The sequence below is a fragment of the Vombatus ursinus genome, unplaced genomic scaffold (genome assembly GCF_900497805.2).
Source record: "Vombatus ursinus unplaced genomic scaffold, bare-nosed wombat genome assembly UNPS02009062.1, whole genome shotgun sequence".
Classification (NCBI taxonomy): Eukaryota; Metazoa; Chordata; class Mammalia; order Diprotodontia; family Vombatidae; genus Vombatus; species Vombatus ursinus.
Window position 1 is genome coordinate 820,523 of NW_020948840.1, and position 15,360 is coordinate 835,882.

Below are 15,360 nucleotides of genomic sequence, written 5' to 3' on the forward strand. Positions count from 1 at the left end.
CTCATTTTACATATTTAGGCTCCACCTCTCTATCAGGAAATGGGTAGTGGCATCGTGGGTCAAAGGCTTCGAGGATATTTCATGCAGAGTACAAGGAGGAAGATTAACTATAGTCTGATTAGTAATCTGGGGTGGGGGTGGAGGGCAGAGTTTCTGATTACTTTCTAGGATGGCTGGACTAATTCACAGCTGCATTAACAGTGCATCAATGAGCCTATTTTCCCATAGCCCTGTAGTTGGAAGGGATCTTAGAGAACTTTGGTACTTAAATGGCTCTGTGCTTTCCCATGCTATGTTACCTGCTCACATCTTTTACTGGTCACATAGCTGAATGTCTTATGACATCCTCCATGCTCTTTTCTGTGCATTTCTTCACAGTAATAAGTTACTTGACCTACAATTCTTCACACTCATCTTATACCTCTTTATTGTCCTTTTAATTCATGTAACTTTGTCTTGGGAAATTTTGATTCTATGATTCACAGATATACAGAATCCCTAGAAGAATACTGATAATGAAAAGATGGGCCGTTGTTTTAGGGAGAAGTGTAGGGTTTTGAAAACGTTGCATGATTTTCCAAAGGTAATCCATTCTGGTTAGCTTCTTTGGCTTCTATTCTGGGCCCAGGTTATTGTCTGTTTGTACTTTCTGTCCAAGGCAGGTGTACTAATTTACCAACTCAAAGAAATTCGTTTAACTGTATATTACCAAGTGGACAATAGGTATTCTTCATCCACTTATGTTTTCTTTTATAGCTATTTAGGTCAAACTCTCTTGAATGATTATGAATCTTGTTTAGGAAGCTTTGAAGTGTTGTGGAGATTGATGTAATTATCAAAGTGTCATCCTCAATAGAAGTATCTAAAGGACCTCATCATCTAGAGTTAATCCCTCTTCCATTTGTAATCTGTATGAGACATCCTCAGTGATAGTGCTGAGCGATGAGCTCAGTGCTCAGTGATGAGCATACATCTTCCTTTTTTGTATGGCTAAGTAAGCCACAAAAATTTAATCAGAGGATTGCCAGAGTTATGTCTTTCATGTCTGTTATTTAAGCAAATATAAGGGAGGCACCAGGCTGGAGAGCCTTTAAGATGACATTTGGTTTTACCTAATTACATTCTTTTACAGAGTCAACAATTAGCACAATAGGATTCTATGTATTCTGTATGTTTAAGGCAGTAGTGTGACTTAGTTTTACAAAAGTATTTGCCAAAATATTCCGTAAATTATAAGCTCTCATGTTGCAATTAAAATATTTTTACAAAATCATTTTATGTTTATTGCTTGAAGTGAGATGTATGCCATTAAATACCAAGTAGTAGTGCAACAGACACCATCAGTTTCCATCAGTTGTGTGGCATGGCAAACCACCTCATTGGCAGTGCCAGCCTGTAAATAGGGCTTGAGCAAACTGCCTTCCTCTCTATCCTGTTGCCAGTACTACTTTCCATGGCTTTTCTGCCTGCCCCTGCCTTCCATAAGGAAGCGGCTCTAGGCAGTTGTGAGGAAGTCCAAGGAGTCCATTAATACTTCTGGCACATGCCCAGAAAGGCCTTTCTTTCTCCATTTCCCTCATTCAGAGCCTTCTCCCTGTCCTGTTCCTCCTTCTGCAAACATTTAGGCTGTTGTGTCAGTGTCTTCACAGTGTTATGACCTGTGGTAGGCAAAAGTCTGCTAATAGCAAAATGATACATTTAATGCTGAGGAATCGGGGTTGTTACCATAATCTTTGTATGAAGTGATTAGAAATGTGCCAATTTTGGAAATAAATTGATGTAAGTTATTGTGGCAGAAAAGCTGGAACTAGATGGATCACAAATAATTAGGAATAATGGTGAGAATAAGGCTTTTCTGAAGTCTCTGTTTATTTGTATCCTAAGATTTGACCAAAGCTTGTTTCTTTTTGGGACAGAAGCTGTAAAATGTGAGGAGGCAGGACTATACTTTGTGTTGGATTGCCACAAAATTCTGGAACTGATGAGACTAAGATTAACTTTCCCAGGCAAAATCTATTCTGTTTGGGAAGTGAACTACACAATCTTTATGGACAGAGGGTAGTTTAGTTGTTTCTTACTACAAAACTCTGTCTTGGATAGTCTTCTAGTGCATGCATATTATATAATGTAAATAAGTAGTCTACACAAATCAAGTTTTCCTTCCCTGCTTTCTCCCCACCCCTTTTCCTAACTCTGGTCTTCAACTACAACCTGCATCCTTAATTCTGATTTGCAGATGTGGGCCTGCTGATTACAAAAGATATTGGTGAGAGGGAATGCTTCAGGATGGAAATTATGAATATGGACAAAACAATTCAAATTTTGCATTTTATCAATAATGAGTTTAATATTAGACAGTACATTTTTATATAGAATAAGAAGCGAATGAACTCGATGTACACTTGCCAAAGTAATTTTAAGGTTACTATATACCAGGGTTTAATTCTGGAGTCTATTATTTGAGCAAATTACTTACCCATCACCTGGAAACTAGGAAATAATTGGGCAGGGGCAGCTCGGTGGCTAACTATAATCATCAGTCAGCAAATGGCAGAATTTTAGATCTAGAAAGTGTTAGAGATGATCTAGTCCAATACCACTGTTTGAGAACTTACTATATTCAAGGGACTGTGCTAGATACTGCAGAAAACTTACTATGCAATGTAAGGGAAGACCCAGGCCTCTTAGGAGCAGCATGCTATGAAGAACATTGGATTCAGAATCAGAAGACCCAAGCTTTTGAATCCTGGCTCTACTGTTTGTTTGGCCTTGGACACAGTCTCTTCTTTGGTTTGTCTTTTTCTCACCTATAAAACAAAGGGTTTGGACTAGATGATCTCTATATCCTGAAAAATTTTTAAAAATCTATATACATACAGAGGCTATATCCTATATATGTGATCTATATAGGATATACATGTAGGCTATATCCTATATAGGATATAGATTTTATGTAGAATCTATATATGTGATCTATAGGATGTATGTGATATTTGTGTGATCTCCATATCCTATATCACACACATATCCAACCCCTTCACTTTATAGATGACAAAAACCTATATCCTATAGGTATGTGTAATATCTATATATAGATATATGCTATATCTCCCTTGCTGTATATCCTAGAGAGCTTCAAGTCTCACTTGGACATATTCAAGTCTCACAAGACATATTCACGTACAAGAGTAACGAACAGTACCAGGCAGTTGATGTGAAGTGCCAGATGAATGATACAGATAAGAAATGCTATAGAAGTTAAGATCACTACTGTCTGGGGTAATTAGGACATATATTAAGAAAGTAGTACTAGATCAGGGTATTGATGGTTGGGGGAAGAGGGAGGCACTGTAGATAAGGGGAATAGTATGAGCAGAGGCAGGACTGTGTGACACATGTGTGAGGAACTTTTCGGCTGGTCTAGTTGGCACAGAGGGGTTAGTGAAATGGTGGGAGATAAGTTGGGAACATTTATCCTAAATTAGGATTTAGACAGTATAACCTCAGAGACACATACTCCTCTCCCCAAATTGCTTTTGGTGTAGTTACACTTCAAAGCAGGATATAGACTAGACCAGACGTGGGAAACCTGTGACCTCGAGGCCACATGTGGCCCTCTAGGTCCTCAAATGTGGCCCTTTGAAAGAATCCAAAAGAACAAATGTTTGGATTCTTTCAAAGGGCCACGCTTGAGGACCTAGAAGGCCACATGTGGCCTCGAGGTCACAGGTTCCCCACCCCTGGACTAGATCATGGCTATAGTTGCTTATCTGTAAAATGAAGAAATTAAATCAAATTATCTCTGAGGTCCCTTCCATTTCCGTAATTTATAAATATAAAAGTGCAGATGTGGTTGAGAAACCTGTTCTACTGAGGCATTTTAAGCAATATTAGGAAAGTAAACCATTCTTCTCCCTCCCCACTTTTTTCATGGTGTCCATAAATTTAGAGATAGAAGGGAACTTAGAGACAATTTAGTCTAATCACATTCTTTTATAGATGAGGAAAGACCAAGAGAGGTGAGGTGACCTACCCAAATTCACATAAGTAATAAGCAACAAAGGTGGAGGATTTGAACTCAAGTCTTCTGACTCCAAATCTAGTGTTCTCTTCGCCCTATCTACTTTTTTCCCCCCTTCATTTCTTTCTAACTCTCTCTGGTTTCCTTCCTTAATATCCAGTACTCAGATCTTCCAGCATCATCTAAAGATATTGTTTTACTACTGACATTCAGAGCTCAAGAAGTTATTAACCCTTAAACTCGACGATCTTTTCTTCCTTAAGGTTCCCTGAAACTTCATACAACTTCACACCACTTAGGAGGTTGTAATGCCAATAATGTCCACTAGGTGGTGGTCCCTTGCTGCAGATAACTCGAACCCACCTGGCTCTACTTAAAAGTGGCAGTTTGATGAGCTCTGATGCAATGCATTTAAATGTAGAGAGGCAACAATACAAAAATCACAAAAAAAGATAAAATTAGGCAATGATTTGCTTTCCAAAATATTCACCTCACTGTTTCTTTAAAGATTAAACTCTTACAGGGCATTTAAAATATGGTTCAACTTATAATGAGCATTGTTTAGGAAAAGTCTACACAAAGTTAAATGCAACTGTATTGTGCTCCTTTTGGCCTGCCATATGTACGTGTGCACCCGTGTATACAATTACATAGTAAAGACATAGCAAGTGATAGGACATCTTGTGTTACTTTTAATGAAACAGAAGGAATTCCACTTGAGAAGTAGAATCCTAATAGAACGTGACTGTTTAGATCATTTGCCACTAACAAAAACTCAGCACTGAACTACTATTTAACCATTATTTAATTCATTTTGGGAAGGATCCCTAAAAAAGATTAAAACATTGTTGAAGCAGCCTCCAACTCAGTAGTTTGCAACTCTATGTAACAATATTCCCACACCTCCTTAAAAAAAACAAACAAAAAACTCATGTCTATGTCTACATTTTTAAAAAAAGAATCTGTAGAAATAATTTTCTCAGCTCAGATTCTATTCAAATAAAATTAAGAATTGTTACAATTTTATAATACACAAGCATCTTAAAATATAATAAAATAATGTAACAAATATTTGTGGAATTATTTAACTATGTTAATATTTATAACTTTAAATATCACCCTTAAATATGATTATTAATATGTAGATTGGTTCACTTTTTGGCACAAAGTTTCTCAAAACAGGGAAAATATCATTGCAATTTCTACTTATAATTATCTTTATTAGTTAATCAAAAATTAGTTCTTTGTCTAACAGCCATAGGCATTAAACTTACACAAAGTTGTTACTAACAGTAAAAAAAAAATGTTCTGTTTAATAGCCAAAATATAATTAGATTCCCATATACAAATGCTTTTTTCAGTGTATCATGTCTATTCAAATATATCGTATTTGTTTATGACAAGGAGGTTTCTTGTTTATTCATATTTAGGATATCAGAATCTTTCAGATAAAATGAAAATTGCTTCTGTAGACTAGTCACAGAACCATATAATCTGACAGATAGAAGAAACCTCAGGAACCACATAGTCCGATTAATACATGAAAGGAATACCCTCTGACAAATCTGACAAGCAGTTATTCAGTTCCTGCTTGAAGACTTCTACAAAGGAGGAAGCATTCTGTCATCTATTGAGTCAGCTGATCTAAACCGTTCCACATCAACCCTAAATTTGCCTTTGCAACTTCTGAAACTTTGCACCTTTACATTTATCCTTATTGAATTTCATCTTCTTAAATTCAGCATAGTTCTCTACAAGATTCTGTTTTCCATTGTGTTAGACATAAACTTTGAGTCTGGCCATTGTTTTTGGTTCTTCTCTTTGGGGCCAAACAGAACAAGTTTAATCCCCTTTTCTTAGGGGGGAAACCTTTCAAATACTTGAACATAGCTATCATGTCTCCCATGATTGTTTTTTCCTCAGGTTGAACCATGCCCAGTTCTTCAACCAGTCTTCATAGGTCATATACTCAAGGCCTCTCAGCACTTTGGTTGCCCTCTTCTGGACACTCTCTAGCTTGTCCTTTGCACAGAACTTAACCCAGTACTCTCAAAGAAGTCTGATGAAGGCAACGTAAAGGGACTGTCCCTTCCCTGTTCGTGGAAACTGCTTCAATGTATTCTAAGATTGCATTAGCTTTTTTTTTGGTTGCCACATCACACTGCTGGTTCATATTGTACTCATAGTCTGCTAAAACTCCCAGATCCTTTTCAGAACAACTATTATATATAGTTGTGCCTTTCCCATCTTATACGTGTGAAGCAGAATTTTTTCATATCTAAGTGCAACACTTTACATTTATCCTTTTTGAATTTCATCTTATTAAATTCAGCCATTCTCTACTCTTTAAGGATTTTTTGGGATCCCAAATCTTTCTTCCAGTATAATAGCTGTCCCTCCCAGCTTTGTGTCATCTGCAAATTTGATCAGCATACCACTGATGCCTTTAGTCAAGTCATTATAGCACAGAACCAAGCCTAGAGCCCTGAAGTATTCCACTGGGGACTTCTCACCACTTTGACATTGAATCAAAAACTTTGAGTCTGGCTAGCAAACCAGTTCTGAATTCATCTGATCATATTATGGTCTAATCCATATTTCTCCATCTTCTCAAGAATGTTATAATTTGTCAAAAACTTTGTTAAAATCTACATAAACTATATCTACAGCATGCTCCTCAGTACTAGTTTAGAAATCTTGTGGAAAAAAGAAATGAAGTTAGTCTTTCCTGATAAAGCTTGACTGTTTTTTGTAATCATTGCTTCGCTTTATAGATGTTCACGAACTATTTAATGAACTTTTCTAGGATTTGTCCCAGGAATCAAAGTAAAGCTCTTAGCCTATAGTTTACAGACTCTCTGCTCTTCTTAAAAATCAGGACATTTGCCCTTCTCCAATCTGTGTTACCTCTTCCATTTTCCATGATCTTTCAGATATAACTGATAGTAGTTCGGCCGTGATGTCTGACAGCTCTTTCAAGATCTGAGTATATAGTTCATATGAATCAGGTAACTTGAATAAATCAAGGGCAGCTAGGTGCTCTCTTATTATTTCCTTCTATTAGGTATCAACTCCCTGTAGGCAAGTAATTAATAAACAGGCCTTTACTTTCTTCTGCTTAATTTTTAGGATACCTATTTTTTTAAGTTGGGAAACAAATATTATTTTATAAATGTATTTATCATGGCTTTAACATTTTCATAAATTCAATCACTTTATCTTTCTTGATCAGAGCATGACTTTGATTTATGTAGAGGATTTATTTTATTTATATATTTAATTTATATTAGTCTATTTAGAGGAGTCAATTTCCCCTGCCAAAATGTCCAACAAATATACACGTTTCAGAAGAGAAAACTTTTATTATAAAATGAATTTGCTTCATTTTTATGACTAAGAAATTTAGTAATTTCTTCTTTTAGCTCACATATTCTTCAGAGTACTTTAGCAGAAGAAAGCCAACATGTTTTGAAACAATAGGTGTTTCCTATGCTCTGTTCCTTCCTGAGTTCAAATCTGGCCTCAGGCACTTACTAGTTGTGTGACCTTGGGCAAGTCCCTTAACCCTGTTTGCCTCAGTTCCTCATCTGTAAAGTGAATTGGAGAAGGAAGTGGCAAATCTTTGCCAAGAAAATCCCAAATGGGTTTGCAGAGTTGGACAAGAATGAAAACAACTGAACAACAGCAATTCCTATACACAATTTTGCACAGGTCTTCCTTTTAATGGAATGCCTTTTATGAAGTTGATTACTCTTGAAGTTGAAAATTTTATAGCTCCTCATTCATATTCTTAATACAAGTGGTTGTGAAACATGCAGTTTATCCATACTTTGTGAGAAACCATAGTTTTAACTAGTACTTATAGGTCTGTAATTTGTCCTGAGATGAATTGAACTCTATTAGTGTCATTCTAATACAACTCTTTTATGTCACATTCATTAAAAAAATCCATTGATCATTTTGAAAATTTCTCCTCATTTGGCATTGTAAGAAATAGGCTTGCAAAATAACACCTTCCCTAACATAACAGTCTCAACATGTACATATGTAATCAAATGAGCATCTCTAACCACAGCTGTTGCTGTAATCACTTTTTCATTGTGAAATGGGAAGATTTCAGCTTCTCAGATGATTGATTAAAAAGGTTTTCAGGCACATGGACAATCCTCCTTTCCCGCTGTGTTATCTGCCAGTGCAGCCATTTGAAGCTGCTTTGCCCACATTTCACCGAGAGTCATTTTGCTCATATCAGCAGCTGCAGGTAGCACCAATATTTCTCCTATTGAATGAGGTCTTTTACAGTTAATTCTATAGACAACGTTATATGATGTAAGTAATCCTTTTGGTGTCACAGATGTGGGAAAAAATTGTTTTTGTTTATTAAAAATACTCTCTGGAAAATTTTTCTCTTGCATATATTCTGCACATATATTTATCCTACCCTTAAGAACATCATTTCTATAACCATTCTAGCATTATTTTCATTTTTAAAAATTGTAGTTTTAAAAAACCAGCTTATTGTGCTTACCAGAACATATGGTATATACCATATATGTGATAAAATATAACAATTTTTTGTACTCTTCATTTCTGCACAAAGATTGTTTAATTGTGAGTTTGCTTACACACTTCACATGAAAATGCAGCAAGCAGCATGATGACAACCCATCTCTGTCATGAGTCCAAGTCAGCTGACAGTGGCAGATCCCACTTCTGTAAAGTATTAGGGCCACCCATTGTAGCAGTTTGAATGAGGGCTTTCTCTGAGTCTGAGAAGTTTTCAGAGGAGAAGAATATTTGACAAATTTCTCCTACACATTTCAATTCCTACATTTAGCAGTAAGTGCCTTTCAAAATGAGGGCTTATGTGGTAACTCAGTTTCTCTACTTCCAGAGGGAAAAGGAGAAAACTGATGGACAAGACTTTCATGTGAAAATGAATTTTAATGCTGTCTGGAGACAAGAGTGAAAAGGGCTGTGGCCCTTCTACTCTGCAACCAGATTGAGGCAGAAGGTGATGTGGCAGTTTCCACAGATGACTTCTCAGCTTTCCCCATTTGTACAGGAAATCTCTGTACATGTTTTAGAGATACTCTTCTATTTTAGGGAATGTCAGGATGGTAATTAGTGTAGAGCAAGGTTTTATCTGTTACCTCAACTTTCAGAACTATCCTTTGGGAGATGAGGATACAGAATTGGAATGTTTCCTAATCTTCTAGCAGTCAGCTAACAATAATAAAACCGTCTCATTTGTGGCACTATGGAGACATTTGGACCCAGGGGGACACTTATCTATGAAATGATAATTGAAGAAATTGGGGTAAGACCTTCTTGACTGGATTTGTGGCTGAAAGCAAAAAAAAAAAATGAGAAGCAATTACAACTACAAAATTCTACAGTATATAAGCTAATTAATATGAACAAAAGTCTTCCCCAAAAGATTTTCTTTTAAGTTGCTTGGCCACTGCCTGGAGTGTGATTTTGGGATGTCCTCTCAAGCAAGGATCTAAGGCCCTTTGACAGGGCCATTTATAACTTTTTTCCTTTGGCATTCTATGCTAACTTGGCATATGAATGCTAACTCATGTTCTGTAGGGGAGAAAAATATTAACAAAAAGGAAAAAAAACTTTATTAATACAGCTATGTATTAATGTATGAATGGATAGCACTTTCAGTTACAAAATTCTAAGAAACAAATATATACTTATATACTTCATAAGTTCATGCAAACAACAAACTAAAAACAATGAAGTGTATACAATGCCATGTTGAGTTTGTGCATACCATATTAAACAATCTGTGTTATATTCAGTCACTTATACTGTGGATTTGCCTTATTGTGGTAATTCCTTTACTTCTATGTCTGCTAAGGTGAAAACGAAAGAAATGGCAAATAACGCTAGTTGTTAATAGTGATTGTAACTAACTCCCACTAATATTTAAGGCTTGATTCATTGTTAGTCTTGCTTTCATTGACTTTGATTTTAACTTCTTCTTTAAAAAGGATGATCTATTTATGTGGGAATTGTATTTTGATACCTTTGGCTATTGCTTTGAACCTCCCCATCAGAGTTTGCACAACAGGTAGAAAAACTCTCTCTCAAGTCATTAAAGTCTAGTTATAGATAGTATGGATTGATGTTCCTTCAGCATATCATGTGCATTGAAAGATTTTAAGATCCAGTGCCATTCAGTTGTCTAGAAGATTTCATATCCATGTTGGTAGGACTACCATGAAAGGGGGAGTGCTTGGTTTATGAGGTGCCATGGCCTTGCTTGTTAACAGACTATTGTTATATCATTCTTCATTTGAGTTTCCATGCCATTGCAAGCACAAAGTCGTAAGAATCCAAATTATTTTCCTTATTTTTCCAAAAATCCTCCATAGAGAAACTATAGAATTTGCTTAAGGTCTTCTTGTTGTTTTGGTGTGTTTAGAATGCCAGTATGAAAATCAAGAGGTACATATGTTGTATTTTCAGGTTTTAACTGGTCTTTGTCCTTTTCTGGTCTTATATGTTCTCAATAACATCTTTCATGCCAGTTCTTATGAAGAAGTTATTATTGGAAATATCCTACAGCTTACTTATACCTAATATGCATGTTTCTGTTGTATTTTAGTTTATTGTATTTTTAATTCTTCTGAGATAGTTGTGTTTATTATTCCTGGCCCCATAGCATCAGTGAAGAGAATATTGGTTAGATGGGATTTTAAATAAAATTTTTATTTTTTGCCAAGGACAAAAAAATTCAGCCTCTAAATATGAAAAAAAAAAAAAAAGGCTTTGAGTCATGACTCAAGAAAAGGACCTGAGAATCATGATAGATTGTTCATTAAGGACTTGGACTGTGTTTAGCCCAACTTCTGGCTGGCATTTGCTATTGTCAAAAGGGTATTGATATGTTTCATAGGAATGTATATGTAGAGCCTATATCAGATTGCATGCCATCTTGGGGAGGGAAGCAGGGAGGGAGGGTGAGAAAAATTTAAAACTCAAAAGCTTATGGAAGTGATTGTTGAAAACTAAAAATAAATTAATTAATAATAAAAAGGGTATTGATAACAAAACTGTAAAATCTTATCCCACCCTTAAAAAAGATATACTATATTTCAAGGATATCTTAGAATTAGAGAAGATCCAGAAAAGGATTTATTTCAAGGGGAAGGAAGGAGAGAGAATTTTTTCAGTCTTGTTTGGAAAGGCAAAAGCAAAGTGGGACATGATAAAAGCCCACAAGTAGCATGGGAAAGGTGAATATAGATATAATTCACAAATTCCAAAATACTGTGTCAAGGGGTTACCCTTTAAAAAAATTCAAGTGACATAAATTTAGAACAAAGGGAAAAAAGTGATATTTGACACTGTAGACTAGACTAGAAACTTTCTAAAATTCATTATCCTGCTCCTCTGCTATTCATCAACTCCAAAGTGGTAAATGCATAGAATATAAATGAAATTTTAAAAAGTTGGATACATTTTTATGACCAACTCATAAATATCTAAGGAGTGCATGTCTTTGTAGACGTGTTTTAGCAACAAGATAAAGGATTTAACTGGACAGTGGATTTTACCTATTTTGAGAATTCTTTGGTACCTATTTCTGCTAAAGTGAAAACAAAAGAAATAGCAAGTACTGTTGTTGTTCAGTTGTTTCAGTCGTGTCCAACTCTTGGTGACCCCATTTGGGGTTTTCTTTGGCAGAGATACTGGAGTGGCTTGCTATTTCCTTCTCCAGCTCATTTTACACATGAGGAAACTAAGGCAAACAGGGTTAAGTGACTTGCTCAGTGTCACATAACTAGTAAGTGTTTGAGGCCAGGTTTGAACTCAGGAGATGAGGCTTGCTGATACCAGGCCTGGAACTTTATCCACTGCATCACCTAGCTGCCTTTATTGAAAAGCAGACTCATTGATAATACTGATTATACCTAATTCCCACTGACACTTATGACCTCATTTCTCGTTCACCCTAGGAGCAACATGAAAACATCGGTCCTATGGGCTTTTTGCTAGTTGGAAAGAAGGTGGAAAGTTCTATTGCTGCAATTTTTTTAAAAAGAGAAAATTAGGCATAGAGAAGCTAGTGAAGGATGCCAAAGAGATGATTGTTTAAATAGGTATTAGAACTCACATGTGCCTTCAGTTGGATATACTTTTAAAGACTATTCTATTGAAGACTCACCAGGTGATGAAAGAAGTTTAATCCAGCTGGCCTAATCAACATTATTATATGGCCTGAAGGATAAAAGTAATGATATGCAGAACTACTTGGAATTTTTCCTTTTCTCTTCTATCATTCCTTTGACCAATGAATATATTAATGCTGATTTTAAAAAAATTCCCTCCTCCATATTTTTAAAGATGCTTTGTGAAAAGCTAATGAGGCACAGTTCTTTAATTTACAATTAACTTTCCTAGGTATGTCAGTGAAATTAGTTCTGTTGTGGCTTGACTTAAGCATAGTATTTCAGTAAGCTGTTCTAATTGTGACTGTGTGATTTTGTATATGACTTGTTTATAGAACTTTTCCTTCTTTTTGTAGGTTTTCATCTCTGTGAACTGCTTAAGCACAGATTTTTCCTCTCAGAAGGGTGTGAAGGGGCTGCCCCTTAACATTCAGATTGACACGTACAGCTACAATAACCGAAGCAACAAACCTGTTCACAGGGCCTATTGCCAGATCAAAGTCTTCTGTGATAAGGTAAGATCAAGTGTGGGAGTACGTCAGAGTACCTCTTAAGCTTCTTCTGGAAACCAAGCTGCCAGTCCAAAGTCCTTGTCACTTGTATGTTGGATTTCGCAATGTTAAAAAGAGATCTGAAAACCAAGTTAATAATATTTAAAAGAATGCACTGGAGACTCTTAGACAGGTAACTGCTTCATTTTTTACTTCAATAAATCAAAATTGTTTTTCTACTCCAAAAACCTTCCCTTCCCCATCCCCTTCCTCAGACACTTTTTACCATTAAAACAAAGTGGGGAAATTGTAGTTATTTAGAAATATTTCCATGTCTACTGTGTGTAAATGATTATACTGGATGCTGTAAGGCTATATGAAGAAGCATAACATTTCATTGAGCAAGAGATGTTAGCTGGCTTGAGGGATAAATAGGATGTCATAATGAAAGTAGTGATTTACCCTTGCTGCTGATAGAGGAGCCCAATTTCCCATCTAGAAAGCTAGAAAATATACAATGCCTAGCATAGAACATGTTATAGATTCTCAACAAGTATTTGCTATTTGATTTTTAAATTAGCATCAGTTTGCTTCAAAGACTACAAAATATTGATCAAGAATAATTCAAGAGGTACGATCAAATAGCTAAATGCTCCCAAATTTGCTTTCACCAAGTTTTCAAATTACAAGGTATTTTGACAGTTCCCTTTTGATAAAATCTCCTTTTATAAGATTTTCAGAGGGTAAAAGATTGATCAGTCAATCAACAAGCATTTATTAAGAGCTTTCTAAATTCTAGGCATCGTGCTAAGTACTAGGGACATACAAAAGCGTAAGTGAAAAAGTCCCAGCCCATAGAGAGTTTACATTCTAATGGATACCTAAAAGTTTACATTTCTGTCAGAAATCCAAGCTATCAAGAGCCATATAAAACGATGCTCAAAATCGTTGTTAGGGGAATGCATCAAATTCCTTCTCATTCTTTCTCATTTTGTTTTGTAAATTCTCTGTAACATGATTATATAATTTTATTTTGCGATGGATCTATAAATTCATTAGGATAGGGAACTCACAGTAATGAAATTCCCTCGGCTGATGCAGATCAGCACCTTCTCCCTAGCTTACAGTCTTAGAGTTACTTCAGGTACCAAGAAAGCCAAGGGCTGTGCCCAGGACCATATTGCCCTAAGTGTCAAGGGTGGGACTTTGACCCCAGTTCTACCTGACCATGAGGGCAGCTTTCTCTCCCTGATGTCATGCTATTTCTCACTGTCAATCATATGAGTACACTCCGTAATTGTACGTATTGTAGTTATGTGCTTGATTCTATTTATTTGTGTGTGTTCGGTTGTTCAGTCATATCCAACTCTTCATGACCTCATGGACCGTACTGTCCATGGGGTGTTCTTGGCAGAGATACAGGAGTGTTTTGCCATTTCCTTCTGCAGGGGATTAAGGCAAATAGAGGTTAAGTGACTTGCCCAGGTCACACAGCAAGTAAGTGTCTGAGGCTAGATTTGAACTCAGGTCTTCCTGACTTCAGACCCAGCACTCTATCCACTGAGCACCCAGCTGCCCCATTTATTTATTTATTCACTCATTCATTCATTCATTCATTCATTTACTTATTTAGTGAAGGATAAACTTTGAAGGCAGGGGACTATGTTTCATTCACCTCCCCAGGCCAATCCAGTTTCCTCACCTTTGCCAAAGCCCATTTACTAAAGTACTAGTCTGACTCTATTCAGTAAACTCCAGGGGCTTTACTCCCTCTGGCATTTACAGCTCCTCGAACCCCAGTCCTCTCCTACCTGTCTGATCTCCTTACACACTGCTCTCATTCACGCACTCCTCGGTGCAGTAAATTCTGGCCTCTTTGCTGCTCCACGCATGCCATGCTCTATCTCCTTTCTCTGGGCCTTTGCATGAGATGTCCTCTGTTTCTCTTAGACCCTCCCTTCTCCCTCAGCTCCTGAAATATTTCCCTTCAAGACTCCCCTTCTCTGCTACCTTCTGATGATCCCCCAGCTGCTCATTCCTGCCTCCCAAAAGTTCCTTTGACTCATTTTGTCCCTACCCTGTATAGTCTTATATATGTATGTATTGTCTTCTCCATTTGACCCGAAGGTTCTTGACAGAACGAACAGTTACCTTTTTGTCTTTATAGCTCCAGCACCCAGCACAGTGTTCTGTACATGGTGGGTGCTAAATATTGCTCCAATGAGAGATTGAAATGAACAGACCAAGAACATTTAAGTTTCATTATTTGTCTAAGATGACTCCTAAATGAGTGGTAGTCATAAGATTTAGAAAGCATTTTTGTTCATTGTGTATGTCATTCTGGGGATACGAGGTTAATGATTCTGGAATACAAAAAAAGGTATCCTAAACATCCATGGTAGAATGGGTTTGGGACCACTGACATGATTTTATTGCAGCCTTACTGCTTTCCCACTTATTTGTCCATTTTAATCACATGTAATGAGAACTTGATAATCTCCGAAATCATGAAAAACATTACAGGTGTTTAGTTAAGACTGAATTATTGTAGTTATTGAAGAAAACTGCAGACAATTTTATATGTAGTAAAATGTGTGGTTTGCTTCTAGTGGTGCCTTATGGACAGTACCCCTGGGGTTTCCTGTTACAAATACCAATT

At 36.5% G+C, this 15,360-nt stretch overlaps 1 protein-coding gene across 6 annotated transcripts in view; it reads left to right on the forward strand.

Moving 5' to 3' along the window:
- Positions 1-15,360, forward strand: part of GRHL1 (grainyhead like transcription factor 1) — a 79,863-nt gene that overhangs the window by 37,489 nt on the left and 27,014 nt on the right. For all 6 annotated transcript variants that reach the window (XM_027850333.1, XM_027850334.1, XM_027850335.1 and 3 more), the window contains one exon: positions 12,567-12,725. In XM_027850333.1, coding sequence (XP_027706134.1) covers positions 12,567-12,725 — 159 coding nt within the window. The remainder of the gene's footprint in view (positions 1-12,566; positions 12,726-15,360) is intronic.